The 15,569-nt window shown below is 39.0% G+C and overlaps 1 protein-coding gene across 2 annotated transcripts in view; it reads left to right on the top strand.

The window, feature by feature from the left end:
• Positions 1-15,569, top strand: part of shoc2 (SHOC2 leucine rich repeat scaffold protein) — a 76,337-nt gene that overhangs the window by 27,636 nt on the left and 33,132 nt on the right. For both annotated transcript variants that reach the window (XM_055646957.1, XM_055646958.1), the window contains exons 2-3: positions 3,607-4,538; positions 9,520-9,657. In XM_055646957.1, the coding sequence (XP_055502932.1) occupies positions 3,851-4,538; positions 9,520-9,657 (826 nt within the window). In that variant the 5' untranslated portion in view covers positions 3,607-3,850. The remainder of the gene's footprint in view (positions 1-3,606; positions 4,539-9,519; positions 9,658-15,569) is intronic.

The raw sequence follows: 15,569 nt of genomic DNA, 5'->3' as shown, positions 1-15,569 counted from the left end.
CAGGTACAGGATACTGAGTTCGATGATCAGCCATGATCATATTGAATGGCGGTGCAGGCTCGAAGGGCCGAATGGCCTACTCCTGCACCTATTTTCTATGTTTCTATGTCTCTATTCCATGGAGCGTAGAAGGATGAGGTGTACAAAATCATGAGAGGAATAGATCGGGTAGATGCACAGATTCTTGCCCAGAGTAGGGGAATCGAGGACCAGAGGATATAGGTTCAAAGTGAAGGGGAAAAAATGTAATAGGAATCTGAGGGATAACCTTTTCACACAAAGTGTGGTGGGTGTATGGAACAAGCTGCAAGAGGAGGTAGTTGAGGCTGGGACTATCCCATTGTTTAAGAAACAGTTAGATGATACATGGATAGGATGGGATTGGAGGGATATGAACCAAGCAAGATGACTAGTGTGGCTGGGACATTGTTGGCTGGTGTGGGCAAGTTGGGCCGAAGGGCCTGTTTCCACACTGTATCACTCTAATACTTCCCTCTGCCGCAACAACTGGTTATATCTTGTCTAGTATCTTCTAACCTACCCCACCCCTCACATTCAATGTTTTAAAAATGAAATGTGACACTGCTGTTTTAATATAGGATTTACTGAAAGATGTTATCTAAATATACAAAGGTATATTCGTGTACCTTTGTATATTTAGATAACGTCTCTCAGTAAATCCTCAACTGTGGTATTTTTAAGCAGTAACTTTAAACTATTTTGCACTGAGCAACATTTATATTGGTGTCCTTAGTTGAGTTCTCTAGCTGCTACCTGACGGCTGTTAAACACTAACAGCTGGAGTTACTCTTGCAGACATTTCATTCTGCAGGCAACTGAATGATAAATGATTTTGTGTTGAGTTGGCATGCAAAATTGCCATGCATTTGATTTGACTAGTGCAGTGCATTCAGTTGATTTAATATCATGTAAGTGAACCAAGGTTGGTAAGGACATGGATTAAGTTTATAGGATCGGTGACCAACAGATTTACTATTACTGTCACGTAAAGTGACCAAGGCAAGTAGAACTGCAGATGCTGGAAAAATCGAAGATAGACAAAAATGCTGGAGAAACTCAGCGGGTGAGGCGGCATCTATGGAGCGAAGGAAATAGGTGACGTTTTGGGTTGAGATCCTTCCTCGGACTGATGTGGGGGGGGGGGGGCAGAAAGAAGAAAGGAAGAGGTGGAGACAGTGGGTTGTGGGAGAGCTGGGGAGGGAAAGGAGGAAGAAAGCAAGGACTACCTGAAATTGGAGAAGTCAATGTTCATACCGCTGGGGTGTAAACTACCCAAGCAAAATATGAGGTGCTGCTTCTCCAATTTGCGGTGGGACTTGCTCTGACCATGGAGGAGGCTCAGGACAGAAAGGTCGGATATGGAATGGGAGGGGGAGTTGAGTTTGGAGGAGGTGCAGGTGAACCTCTGCCTCACCTGGAAAGACTGCTTGGGTGCTTGGATGTTGTTGAAGGGGGGAGGTAAGGCGACAAGTGTAGCATTTCCTGCGGTTGCAAGGGAAGGTGCCAGGGGTGGGAGTGGTTTGGGTGGGAAGGGATGAATTGACCAGGAAGTTATGGAGGGAGCGTTCTCTGCGGAAAGCCGAAAGGGGAGGAGATTGGAAGATGTGGCCAGTGGTGGGATCCCGTTGGAGGTGACGAAAATGTTGGAGGATTATCTGTTGTGTATATATATCCTCACCAAGGTAAGTATATATGAGACATTTTTGTCAATGGATTCTGATTTAACAAATGGCAAGCAAACTCTGCGATATTTGGATTGTTTGCAGTATTTGTAAATTCCACTGCTTCCTTGGCTTCTCTGACATTCAGAGTGTTTATTTTTGTTTTTTGGTATTTGATGAAATTATCCCCGAAGCTGGGAAAAGGAAGCGGGGGATGGAATGCCTCCTAGAATGGCAAGCTCTGCTCACAGTAGTGCATAGCGATATAATGGAATTAATCATAGTCTGTGATGAAAATCTGCAAAATTTGCAGTGTTCAAATTTATAGTTGTGGCACCTGAATGTGCATTCAGTCAGACTGGTTTCAATTGGTGTTAAAAGTTTGATAAGGTAGGCTGTTTTGAACATGAAATAACATGTTCAGCTGGATTTGTATGTCTTGAGGTATAATCAAATGCTAACGTTTTACCATTAATGCTTCCTGGGAAGGAAAAGTCCTGCAATTTTTTAAACTATTGGACTCGTCAACCTGTGCATTTATTTTTGATTTTAGGAATTAATTATTTTTATACCAATTCAGGACCTGGTAACTGGTATTTTTTAATTGCCTGAAAGTATATTATGTAGATTGATGATGCAATTAAATCACCCTAGGTGAAGTTTTGAATTGTAAAAAAATTGAAAGCAGTATTACACGTCACCTTGCTTGGAAGCGGAGGAATAAAATCCCAGAATCTCTAACTCAGGCTAACAACATTTATTCCTCTTGCAATCATGGAGAAAATTAATGGCAAAAATGCATGTCCACATGTTGTGCTGTAAACAGATCTGACCATGATGCTGTTTTTTACACAGCTACGAATTGGAAAATTACCAACTTTTCGTATAACAGTAACAAACTTCCTGCTATTCCAATATAAATCGCAAGCTTTTCTGCCCTGATGCAGTCCATTCTCAGGTTCTCCAGCTTCTGGCATATGGACAACCAGCGTATGAAAGAACCCCCAGAAAATTATTTGTTAACATGAAGTTTCTATAGTAGACATTATACACGGTAATGATAGATACAACAATTAATGCAAACAGTAGAATGATCCAAAGATTGTCGTGCCACCTGAAGTAATGCAAAAGGAATAGTGCAATAATAGAATAACTGAATGAGGGAAAGAGTAAGAATACGTGGCACGTATTCTTACTTTTTTTTTTTTAGTTGCAAAAGCTAAAGAATACAATGTCAAAAGCTACTATATTCCACCTTGGGTGATTAATTCATTAAGCCTATCATCTGCTTGCATTTATGTGTTTTTAACTACGCCCTCGACCCAAAATCTCATTTAGAGCTAGTTTTATTTGCGACACAGTAAAGGGAGAAAATTGGCCTGCCACTATCTCAACGATTTTTCTCTAACTCCCAGCCTCTGTCCCATCTTCTCCACTCACTTTCTCTGATTCAAAGTTATACGGAATGGAAACAGGCTCTTTGGCCCAACTTGCTGAAACAGACCAATATGTCCCATTTACACTAATCCCACCTGCCTGCGTTTGGCCCATATCCCTGTAAACCTATTCTATCCATGTATGTCCGAATGTTTCTTAAAACGTTGCAATAGTACCTGCCACAACTACCTCCTCTGGCAGCTTGTTTCATATGCCCACCATCCTTTGTGTGTAAAAAAAAAAAACAAATAAACCTCTCGTGTTCATTTGTACTGATTTCAGCTAGTACATGTGATGCTGCAGATGGTTAAACCTAAAACCATTGATTTGTAGTTGGTCATTGAGCAATTCTAGTCTTTGAATCCTGATTTGTAATGAAAATAATATTTTGGTTTGGGTATTCCTGGTTGGAAGGATTTAAGAAATTGCTTCATAGGCAGTTAATTTACTGGATGTAATTTTAACAATATTTTATCTTTTTTTGCAGGAATATTTCTGCTGACGTAAATGATACAACAGAGTAAGGATGTTGAACAAGTGGACTGCATCTCCATTCCTGATTAAAACTGGATATGTCCTTTAATGACAGATGTGCAGTTTGGTGTCATATCAGACTTTCTTCGTTTTACTTTGTGTCCTAGAACATAACCTTTAACCTTTGAAGAAGAGAAATTGTTCCACCGTTTGTTTTCAAAAATATTATCAACTTGGCTACTGATTTTGCAGCCATTATGAGTAGTACATTAGGAAAAGAAAAGGACAGCAAAGAAAAGGACCCTAAAGTTTCATTGGGAAAGGATGGAAAAGCTTCTGGTGGCTTTGGAAAAGATGGGAAAGAGAGAGAGTCCAAAACCAAAGGGAAAGATGCCAAAGAAGGAAAGAAGGAATCTAGTGGAGGGCAACCAGGTGTGCAATTCCAAGTGGACAATACAATAAAACGGCCAAATCCAGCACCGGGACGTAAAAAATCTACCAATGCTGAAGTGGTTAAAGAGTTAAACAAGTGTCGTGAGGAGAATGCAATGCGTTTGGACTTGGCTAAAAGATCAATTCACGTGCTTCCAACATCAGTCAAAGAATTGACCCAATTAACTGAGCTTTATTTGTATAGTAACAAGTTGCAGTGTTTGCCAGTCGAACTGGGATGTCTTGTGAACTTGGTCACCCTGGCACTGAGTGAAAATTCGCTTACAAGTTTGCCTGACTCTCTTGATAATTTGAAGGAGCTACGAATGCTTGATTTGCGGCATAACAAACTTCGAGAAATCCCTGCAGTAGTGTACAAGCTGGTTTCCCTTACCACTCTTTACCTACGGTTTAATCGCATAACTACTGTGGAGAAGGACATTAAAAACCTATCCAAACTTACAATGCTGAGTATCCGAGAGAACAAAATTAAACAGCTCCCTGCAGAAATAGGTAAGTCTAATGCACATCCAGTACAATTGAGCATCATTTTCTTGAAGGTTCACTGAAAATGTTAGTGACATTTCAATATTTTCTGTTTCATACTTTATTGGTGCGTTTTTATGTTTAGATTACACATACAAATTAGAGTAACATTTTTAATGCATATTAGCTATAGATGTTATGGTGACATTTTGAAAATCAATGCAAATTCAATTTTTCATTCTAAGCAGCGTTCTGGGATGTTCATTGTAATGCGCTTCTGATTGCAATGCGCTTCTGATTGCAAACATGCCAAATTGTGCAGATCTGGATAGACTGTAATGCAATTCTTTGACAACAAATAATGTTGAACGGGCTGGTGTTTGACCACAGTGTAGTAAATAAGGTTTCAAATGAAATGAAAATCGAGACATTCATCGCCTGGATCTCGCAAATGGACAAATGCTTGTAAATGCTACCAGATGTCCAATATTATTTTGCTTTACTGTCTTAATGAAGCCGTTGCTTTGGATACCACTAAATTTGTGGTATCCCTTTATGATCCTGAGGTAAGTTAATGCCTCATTCATTCAGTACTATATTCATATGTATTCTTAGAATTGTTGTGAGAAAGGAAAGAGCAATATCAGCAAGATTCTTCAATTATCCCCATTACATTAAAAATATGATGGGTGCTTTTTGATAGATTCACAGACGATTGATAATGAAATGGGATTGTAAAACACTAATCGCTACTTTAATTCCATTATGCTCTCTTCCTAGAGATTGGGCAATTATAATTTTATTACCAATCTGTGATAGCTTTTGTGGCAGGATTTATTTGATCATTGCATAGCAAATTAGGACTACTTCTGATTAAACAGCATAATTAATGAAACTTTGCAATGTTGGCATACTATATCTGTTAATAGATCAAAGTAATATAATTACTTAAGTATGTTTTAGCAGCTTAAAAAAAGATAGTGCTGTAGTCAGTCAGAATGTCTGAAGAACATGGATATTCACCATCCACGGAGACCACTGAACATGGATATCCATGATCTCCAGAGATGCTGCCTGCCTGAAATACGGATTTACAAGGAATTGTTTAAAGTGTTATTGCAGCACTTTGTCTTTTTCGTTAACCAGCATTTGCAGTTCCTTGGTTTATCTCATTTTGATCTCACTTTCTTGACAGGTGCTTTATTTTCTAATCTGTCAACTTATCACACCCTGTCACCTATCAGTCATTAGTGAATACTACACCTCAGTTATTAGTGAATATTTACAAGTTATGGTGGTTTACAATAATTTGCAGAGCTACAGATTAAATAATGGGGAACATTGGAAATACTCAGCAGGCAAAGCAGCACCTGTGACACATTTATATTTCGGGCCAATCACCGTTCAAAACAAGCCATATTGCATTCAGGTCTGGGAATCTCTGGGAGAGATGCTGATTAATTGATCATGCACCTTCTAAGGGTTTGTTAAATGTAAATATTTTCTCTCTAATGTAACAATTTGTAATGTTATTTGTGAATTGTTGTGTATTGTATTCTTAACAATGAGATTTATCAAGGTAAGTTAAATATCCCTTAACTTTGCCTCCCACATTTTATGATAACAGTGCTATAACGAATATGTAAGTTGTGTGCTGATGCTTCACTACAAAAAGATGGTGGGTTTTGTAGTCATCTAAGGGGAATCTACAGAACTGAGCTTATGCATGTCTGCCTCAAAGCACTGTGCTGTCTATTCAGAAAGATCGAGAGCAATGATTTGTCTGGATAAATCTATATGATCAATAGTTAGTGGAATTACAGATTTACAAGGGGTTGTTCAAAGGGTCAGATAAGCCTGAAAAATGGGGTCCGGATTATCTGAGGAAGGTAATGCCAAATAACGTCTGAATTACCACGAGGAACAGACCTGGGTGGAACTCGGATGTCACTTGCGATCTTAAATGGGAGTGCCATTTCTGATCACAAGAGCTCGTGGACTCTGTTAAAGACTAAATATTGAATAAGTGATTATCGTCTGAGCTTGGTGGGGGGAAGGGGGGGTTAAGTTTTGTCAAAGAAGGATTCACACAGATTTGAGCATTGCATAAAAAACTAAAAGCAGACTAAGACATGATGGATGTCTGCAAGCATCCAGAGACCAAGGACAGTGAGCTATTTGTCGACCTTTGCCCGATGTTAAACACTCTTAGTCTTTGATATCCACTGTGGTTCATTTTCCTCAAGAAAATTTGCGCCAGTTCCCATCTCAACTTTGTTTTTTTAAATACACTGAACATCTTGTTGTTTATTATAGGTTATTATTATGGGAAAGTTGTCCAACGATTTGGAGAGGTTCCTTTCCTAAATGTGACTGCAACATGTCACGCCTCGCCTTCTGCTGTTTTTTTTGTGTCAGGCGATGGGTTGTCCAACTTTATTCTGCAGGGGAATATACTTTTTTTTGTAGGAAAGAACTGCAGATAAATTGAAGGTAGACACAAAATGCTGGAGTAACTCAGCGGGACAGGCAACATCTCTGGAGAGAAGGATGGTTGACGTTTTGGGTTGAGACCATTCTTCTTGGTTCGGACCCAACATGAACTACAGGTTCCGGTAGTCGATCTGCCATTTTTCACAAGTTCTCATTCCGTGCCCTGGGTTCTACACTGGCTGCAATGCACTGGCACCAGCGGGCCCTCGCTATGACTCTCCCACTACTCCAGGCATCACTCAACCACACCTGCAACCGACTCCAATTGCACTTCATTCAACGCCAGATCCACGCCCTCAACAAACGCTTCCTTTCCTACATGGACTCCACAAAGGATCGCAAGCTTGCTCGACAGGAAGAAGGGTCTCGACCTGAAACGTCACCCATTCCTTTTCTCCAGAGATGCTTCTTGTCCCACTGAGTTACTCCAGCATTTTGTGTCTACCTGGGAATATACCTGATTATTTCTCAAGTCTCTGCTTGAAATGCTTCCATTACAGCATTGACTGCTAACTTGGGTTCCAATTAACCCAGGCTCGATCACCCCTCATACCTTTGAGACCCCTCATATCTTATTCAGATAACTCCCATTCCAGATTGGTCAATTTAAGGGGAAAGAACAATCTAATCATTATACTACTATGAACTCTATGCCCCAATATCACAGTCCTCTGAACCAGATTCAGCAATGATTCCTTTCTTAGGGGCATCACAAAATTTGCTGATAATTGCAGTGATCTTCTAAGGAAGTTGACGGTGGGGGTTGTCTGTGAACTGAATTTAAGCTTTCACCCTTTTTATTTACTTTCTGTGACTTGCGCTACACCATGCATGTGATCTGGACACAGGAGGGTGTTTGAATTTCTTTAACTTGAGATCACTGATTTGATGGAAGTCTTTGAGATTGGACATTAGAATAAACTTTGTCAATTATAACCGTAGAGTATCACATGTTCTTCAGTCAAGTAAATGTGGACTATTAATTCGTTCATTGATACTTTCGTACAACTACACTGATATTGGACAGAGCACACACAGACATGGGAGATTCCAATGTAACACCCGTGCTGTCCACATTAACAAAAACAAAGGCAGTTGGGTGAAATGATTCAATGTGGGACTGCCCTTGAGGCATTAACTTTTTGATGACTGCTATAAGTATTTTACATTTAAGCCTCTGACTCCTAATACAGAAAAAAAATGACTTCAGTGGGGAATAGGCTTATGCTAAGAATTGACTGCCATTATCAGCAAGATGTCTAAGAGTGACTTGTTTAGAATGTATGGTGGAGGAGAAAATACGGAGCATAAATAATAGGTGGCTGAAGACATGGTAAAAGTGGTATTTAGGGAGGATTTGAAGTTAGATTGAAAATATTCACAGTTGTGCAGCATGAAAACAGACCCATTGGCCAACTGGTTTGTGCTGAGCGAGATGTCTATCTACGCTAATTCTACTTTTCCACATTTGTCCCATTTTTGTTCTCTTTTTCAATCAATTTAGCTGTCCAAATCCTTTTTAAATGCTGAGATTGTACCTATTTCTACCACCACCGGAAGCACCTAGTTCCACATACCCAACATCTTTTGTATGAAAACCTTGCCCCTCAGATCATCTTTAAATATTTTCGCTCTAACCTTAAATTTGTCCCCCAGTTTTAGATTCGCCTCTTCTTGGGGAAAAAAAACTGACTATCTACACTGTGCATTCCCTTAATTTTATAATAATCTAAAGTTACCCTTCAGCCTCTTACAGTACGGAGAGAACAATCCCAGCTGATCAGATCTCGTAACAAAAGTTAGGACGATTGGGCTGGGTTAGACTCCATTGAGGCCTCGGTATATACTTTGGCGTTTATTGTATTTGCGTCATGACATGGATAACCATCTGAAAAAGGGTCTCGACCCGAAATGTCACCTATCTATGTCCTCCAGTAACGGTGCCTGACCCACTGAATTACTCCAGCACTTTGCGTTCTACCTTGAGGATTAATTATATCATTTTCCACATCCGATGTTGGATCACACTGTAAATGATTAACGTATTGATTGGACTCAACAGAACTTTCTTTTCTAACCACACTGATGTAAGTAGATGGGCTGCTAACAGCAACACAGGGAAATGTGGCAGCTATTTTGTTTTTGCAAAGAGGTTCATTAAAAGAACTACCCATTAGCACTGCAGGAACAGTATTATCAATGTGTCATAATTATCCTCATAAAAAATAGATCCAATATTATGTTGGCCTCCTCCAGTATAACCTCCTTTTGGCAGGATAGATGAACTAACTTCAATCTGCCCCGAGTAAGACACTTTATTTGATATCAGATTTCCGAACAAACACTCTGCTCTGAACCTCTTCATGGCTAGATATTCCATAAGGACAAAATGCCCAGGATGATCTCAAAATTACCTTGGGCAATAGTCTACCTGGTGGTCTAAGTCTTGGTCTGGTTTTATTGATCATGGTGAATCTGTTTGTAATAAAATATTTGACCATCTTTTTTTTGACAGGTGAGCTCTGTAACCTCATAACACTGGATGTGGCTCACAATCAGCTTGAACACCTGCCGACGGAGATCGGCAATTGCACACAAATCACAAATCTTGACTTGCAACACAATGAACTGCTTGATCTGCCTGAAACTATAGGTAAGGAGTTGGGAATCGTTTCCATTGCTCTGCAGACTTATTTTCCTCCACAGTTAAATAATTTTAAGATATAAAATCCTGAAGGCTTTCAAAACGTACTGTTTAGATTCCAATAATTTGTTGAATTCTGCATATCTGAGATGAACTATTCAGTCGATTTCACAGAAAATTGGGCTGTACTGCAGTGGTCATTCATTCCCTAAAACTACTGAAGTATTTTGGATTGTTATCTAAACTCTTCACATTGCCTTCCTCATGCTCATGCTAACTTTGTATGGATACACAGTTCCAATTGTCTACAGCCACACCACTCAATCCAGAGTTGAACAGTGAAATGTAGGGAAACTACCAGTTTCTATTAAATTATGAAAACTATTTTGTCTAATTGTCTAAACCCAAAATTTTCTTAAATAAAATTAAAATGCATGTTAAAAGCATTAAAATAAATCAAGTAACTGAACGTTTGTTTCTTACTCCAGTCTAAATGTGGAATAAGGTTACTGCTCTTTGGCAAGTTTTGCGGCTGTAGGATTGTTGAGCTAATTTCATTGCCAATAACTTCAGGCTCTGCTGTCAGGACTCCATGTAGAATTCAGCAATGGAAAGGAGTCACATTTCGGGATCATTGCAAGTGGCAGAATGCTGGTGTTTCTTTGCCAGTTTGAACTAGCCCAATAGTAAAAACGGATGGATAAAAAAACGGATGGAAATATACAATACACTTCGAAAATGATGTCTGAAAAGCCTGGAGTCTAATAATATTTAAAAAAAAAAACAAATTAGTCTTCTATCATTTTAAGTCCCTAGCACTTATTTTAACGTATTTGGCTTTCCACTTGGAATCCCTGAATACAAATTATTTGATGAAGTGGAAAATTGATGATCATGTTTGCTGGGAGTGCTACCCTAAACTATGGATGCAAGAAGCCTAAAGAGTTTTTTATTATTATCGTCCCACTAGTTTGCAATTTGTTTGAAATGTGGACATTTTTGTTTAGCCTATGCATTTCTCAGAAACTGCTGGGGAACATTGTAAGTTACAGCAAGGAAAAGACGGTTGGGATGTCTTGGTTCTTAGATTTCTGTCCTTAATAATGGCACTGTCTCAAAATGGTAGTGAAACTGAAATAATATGCCTTACTCAAACCCTTATTGAACAACAATGTCTCTTTCAAATCACACAGCCTACTGTCTCCGCCTCTTCCCTCCACCCCCACATCAGTCTGAAGAAGGGTCTCGACCCACAACGTCACCTATTCCTTCGCTCCATAGATGCTGCCTCACCCACTGAGTTTCTCCAGCATTTTTGTCTAACTTCTCTTTCAAATCAAATCATTTCTGTATCTGGATTGTAATCCGGTTATTGAAATATTGAAATTTAGGTTATTGAAATATCTTGAAGTTAAACACATTCCAATGCTAATTCATGACTATATGCACAGTAAAAGCTTTAGGAGCATTATTCAGCCTGAAAGAGCTTTGCAATTTAGCCAGTGTCATTTTATAAAATTGCATGGTCCTCCACCACAAATCTGCAAACTTTATTTGCTTACTAAAAACATTAAACTATTACCTTTGACTCATTGACTCATCTAAATGCTTGATACTTAGTCATTAAGGCCACATTTAAAACTCTTTTTGAAGTTTTTCATTTTAGTTGAGTATTTTACCAACATTATAATTTGGCTAATTTTACCTTGGATTCTTTAATGACTTGATATATTCCTCCAGGATGATAATATATGCTCTGACAGCATCTTGCCTGAATTAGAAACCGTATACCTGGCTTCAGTTCCATGTGAAATTCTGTGTTTGAGTTTCTATCTTCTTGTGCTTTACTTTCAAGCAGGTTAAATAATACTTATTAGTTAATAGTAGCAGCCTGGAGACTGGGTGGCACACGTTATTTAGCAGTGAAAACAACTTTCAGAAAATGCTGCTATCCTTGCAAATTGATGCTCTTAGCATTCTTGCTCTAGATTTTCTTGTGTGCCAATCTCTTGTGTCTGAACATGGCAAAAGATGGCTTCCAGGAACTTTGTCTCAGTAGCATTCTGCAAAAATATTGGGGTAAATGTGTTTTCATGAAAAAAGATTAAGCTTTATGTACTAGGCATATTACAATACAGGACATCCCTCATATAGTTGGTTTCAAACCTGATTTGATGTCGGGATTATAGACCAAATATTTTTGTAATAATGTAATTGAGTGGAATTAATACCAAATGTATTTTCAGCTAAAGCTTAGTCTTTGAGTTAAGAAAATTATTATTATGCAAATTACATTCTGCATTAGATTGTCCAACGTTAGTGGATGTGATAATTTGTCATAACTTTGCCAAATGTTGATCATGATATCTTTCATTGGTTTGACTGAAATGGGAATTGAGCTTCTGCAATTCCCATATTCTGCTCTCGATTAAGATTAAGTTTGAAGATCTCCTGGTTCAAGATCTATACATGGTTTTAAATTCTGCCACTTTTTTTTTTATAACTCTAGTGATAAATCCCACAGATTTCATTCATTGTTTGATTTCCAAAACCTTGTGTGTAAAAATGAAAATAACTTGCAAATAAGTAGATTTCTATAGGTTTAGTAAAAGACTGCATGTTTCAGAATACCAGATTTAACATTAATTTTGGTGTACTTGATCAATGTAAATTGTGCTTGGCTGTTTAGTAATTGTTTTAAAAATTTGTAGCTTTTGAAGTAACTTAAGTTATTTACAAAGAACTAATTTAAGGATTTTGTTTCCTGGTGCATTTCATGGTGATTTTTTTTGCAAAAGATTTATAAAGTAGCAAAGCACATAACTGTGCCAGGATTACTAATATGACACTTGGTTGGGTGCTGTGGTGTGTCTGTTATATTATTGGAATAGCTGGAAGATTTCTGGACGATTTGGTTGAAAAACTTGAGCTTGAATTCTACTGTCTGCCAGGCAATTTAAAATTGAGTAATGAATTGAAAACATTATGAAATTGGTCTCCATTCTGCTAACTATAAAAGTAATTGATGATCATTACGAATCTTTTGTTTCTCTGATTTGCTTTACGAAAGGAAATGAGCCATCCCTGTCCAATCTGGTAAATATGTGACTAATCATGCCTATCAAAGTATTACTTAACTGTGCCCTGAATTGTGGACAAAGTAGGGATGGATATTAAATGCTGGTATGGCTGATGATATCCATACTCTGTTAATGATAAAAATTTAATTAAAAAAAAAAATCTTTAGTGTAAAGCATTATTTAACGTTCCAATTGTGAATTCCTTTAGTTTTGTTTTCCCCAGCAATGTGCTTTCATTCTTATCATTACCATATTTTCACCCACTTATTTTCAAATTTTTCTTTATTTCTCTGATTTCTAATCTGATTTGTAGTGCAAATGTGCATTAATGCACTGAAGTGAGATTAACCAAGGCTAATGTAGAATTCCTTTCCCTTTGCAGATTCTATGTGACTTGCAATGTATTTCCAGCATTTTGCTTTTGAATGCAGTCCTGGGCCAAGCTTGTGGAAAATCAACCTGCAGTTTTTTCTTCTTTGTTCATGCTCCAATTCAGCATATGTTGCTGTGGTATTACAGTCGATCACTTACCTTTTCACCTCTGGGACTTGTGTTCAAATCCAGCACTGACAGATGGGATAAAAGCCTGTAATCTGCGTTGATGACTGGCTCTTAAATGGAAACTAATTTAATCAACTTGTCTGACTACCATCCTTTAACCTTTGTTAAATTCATTTCAGAACATCTGTAATATAAAAATAAGAGAGACTACAGAGGAAGAGTTTATTGTAGCTTTGCTAGAATTTTTTCATTGTGTATTGAGAAGAATTTCTATCCCTGGCAGTGAAATGCCTTGCCTTGTAATATAAATTAATCCATGACCATAATTGATCATAAGACATGTTAAATCAACGCACAATTTCATTCCCAGAGACTCTATTTTCAGAGCTTTGCATTTAATTCAATATTCAGATCTGTTAGCATAATTGCTGAGACTGCATTACTGGCAGTAGTACCTATGTTGATAGAGAATTTCTAGGTGTTTTTGAGAGCACTGACACCCCCACCCCCCCCCCCCCCCCCCCCCCCCCCCCCCCCCCCCCCGCCCCCCCCCCCCCCCCCCCCCCCCCGCAGTATTTATTTGCTGCTATTGATACCACCTGATTAATTTACGAGGGTTTTTCATAATTACTGGTAATCAACAGCCACAGGTTTTTTTTTTTTTTTTAGCATTAATAATTCTTTACACACAGGCAAAGAGGGTGAAGCTGGTAGAGCTACTGCCTCGCAGTTTCAGAGACCCAGGTTCATTTCGGACCTCGACAGTTGTCTGTGTGGGGTTTACACATTCTCCCTGTGACTGTGGGTTTCCTTCCACATCCCAAAGGATTGCAGGTTTGTAAGTTAATTGGCCTCTGTAAATTTCCCCCAGACAGTGTGCGGCATGGATTAGAAAGTGGGATAACATAGAACTAGTGTAAACAGATGGTCGGCTTGGGCCGAAGAGCCTTTTTCCATGCTGTATCTCAAAACTAAACACAACTAAAGGGGCTGCCCCACTGCAACAAAGAGTTTGCCCTCGACTCAAACTTGCAAAGTGGCTGTCTTTTACCTTCGTGTTCATCGCGGGTGCGAATTTCAGACGGGGCTCCCCCGCTTTCCCTGGCCCCCGCCTTTGCGATGTGTTTGTTTGTGTGTGCAGTCGGTTGATCTAGCTCGTGGTTTCATCGCTGATGGTTTTCCAGGCGAGTGCCCTCGAGCTTGAAGGTCGAAGACAGCCGCGTCAGTGGGACAGGCCCTTATTGCTACGGCGATGCAGTATTTCGGCTAATCTACAAGCCTTGACGTGTTTTGAATTCTACATTAGCCTTGGTTAATCTCACTCCAGTGCATTAGTGTTCCACAATATTTCTTACGGTCCAAGTGTTTTGTTGCCATTCTTAATGTCTTATTTGGTGCTTTAGTGTGCTCCTGCTAATACTCCTTTGAAGACAATTGGGACTTGTTCAAAAGCTGCTATATCATTGCAAGTTGTTGCTCAAACAGTGCTGCAGATGTTGGTGCTGCCTAACGGCTTCAGGAATTTGGGCTCAATACTACATTCAGGTACTGCATGCACAACTTGCATACTCCGCATCATCGCAAGTATTTCCTCAGTGTGCTCCGATTCCCTCCCACATCGCAAAGATGTAATCCCATGGGAGCTGATGAACCAGATGTCAGCCTCCTGTGTCTGGTAATTATAATAAATGTGTTGGTGTTCCTGACACACTTGTACAAAATGACAAATACAGGTAATATCTTCTATCTCAATGTGTTACAGCTCCGGCCTGGAGTTGTTTCCAACGGGATAGATATTGCTTCCCATTTCTTGACAAGCTGTCTTATCTTTTTCAGAAGTAGTGCACAATATATTTTTTTTAAATAGGCTTCCTTTTCATCAAAAACCTTTCCCATTACCTGGGTGCATTTTCAAATAGTTAAGAGGCCCTTGCAAATTTGCATAGAAGAACAATTCCTCTTTGTTATAATAGTCAAGTGAAATTAACCCTATTAAATAAGCTTTAATTTGAATCTATCTAAAAATAGTCTCTTTGCTAGAGAAAGTGTGCAGGAACAGCAGGAACAATAACAAATTATATTTCTACTCTTATTTGGTTTAATAAAGGGCAGTCACAGTGGTGCAGCGGTAGATTTGCTGCCTTACAGCGAATGCAGCGCTGGAGACCCATGTTCGTTCCCGACTACGGGTGCTGTCTGTACGGAATTTGTACGTTCTCTCGGTGACCTGCGTGGGTTTTCTCCGAGAACTTCAGTTTCCTCCCACACTCCAAAGACATACAGGCTTGTAGGTTAATTGGCTTGGTAAATGTAAAAATTCTCATTCTCACATTAAAAATT

Source organism: Leucoraja erinacea, chromosome 15 (assembly GCF_028641065.1).
Source record: "Leucoraja erinacea ecotype New England chromosome 15, Leri_hhj_1, whole genome shotgun sequence".
NCBI classification, from domain to species: domain Eukaryota; kingdom Metazoa; phylum Chordata; class Chondrichthyes; order Rajiformes; family Rajidae; genus Leucoraja; species Leucoraja erinaceus.
Note: the sequence above shows the minus strand (reverse complement) of the source record. Positions and strands in the feature narration are given on the sequence as shown.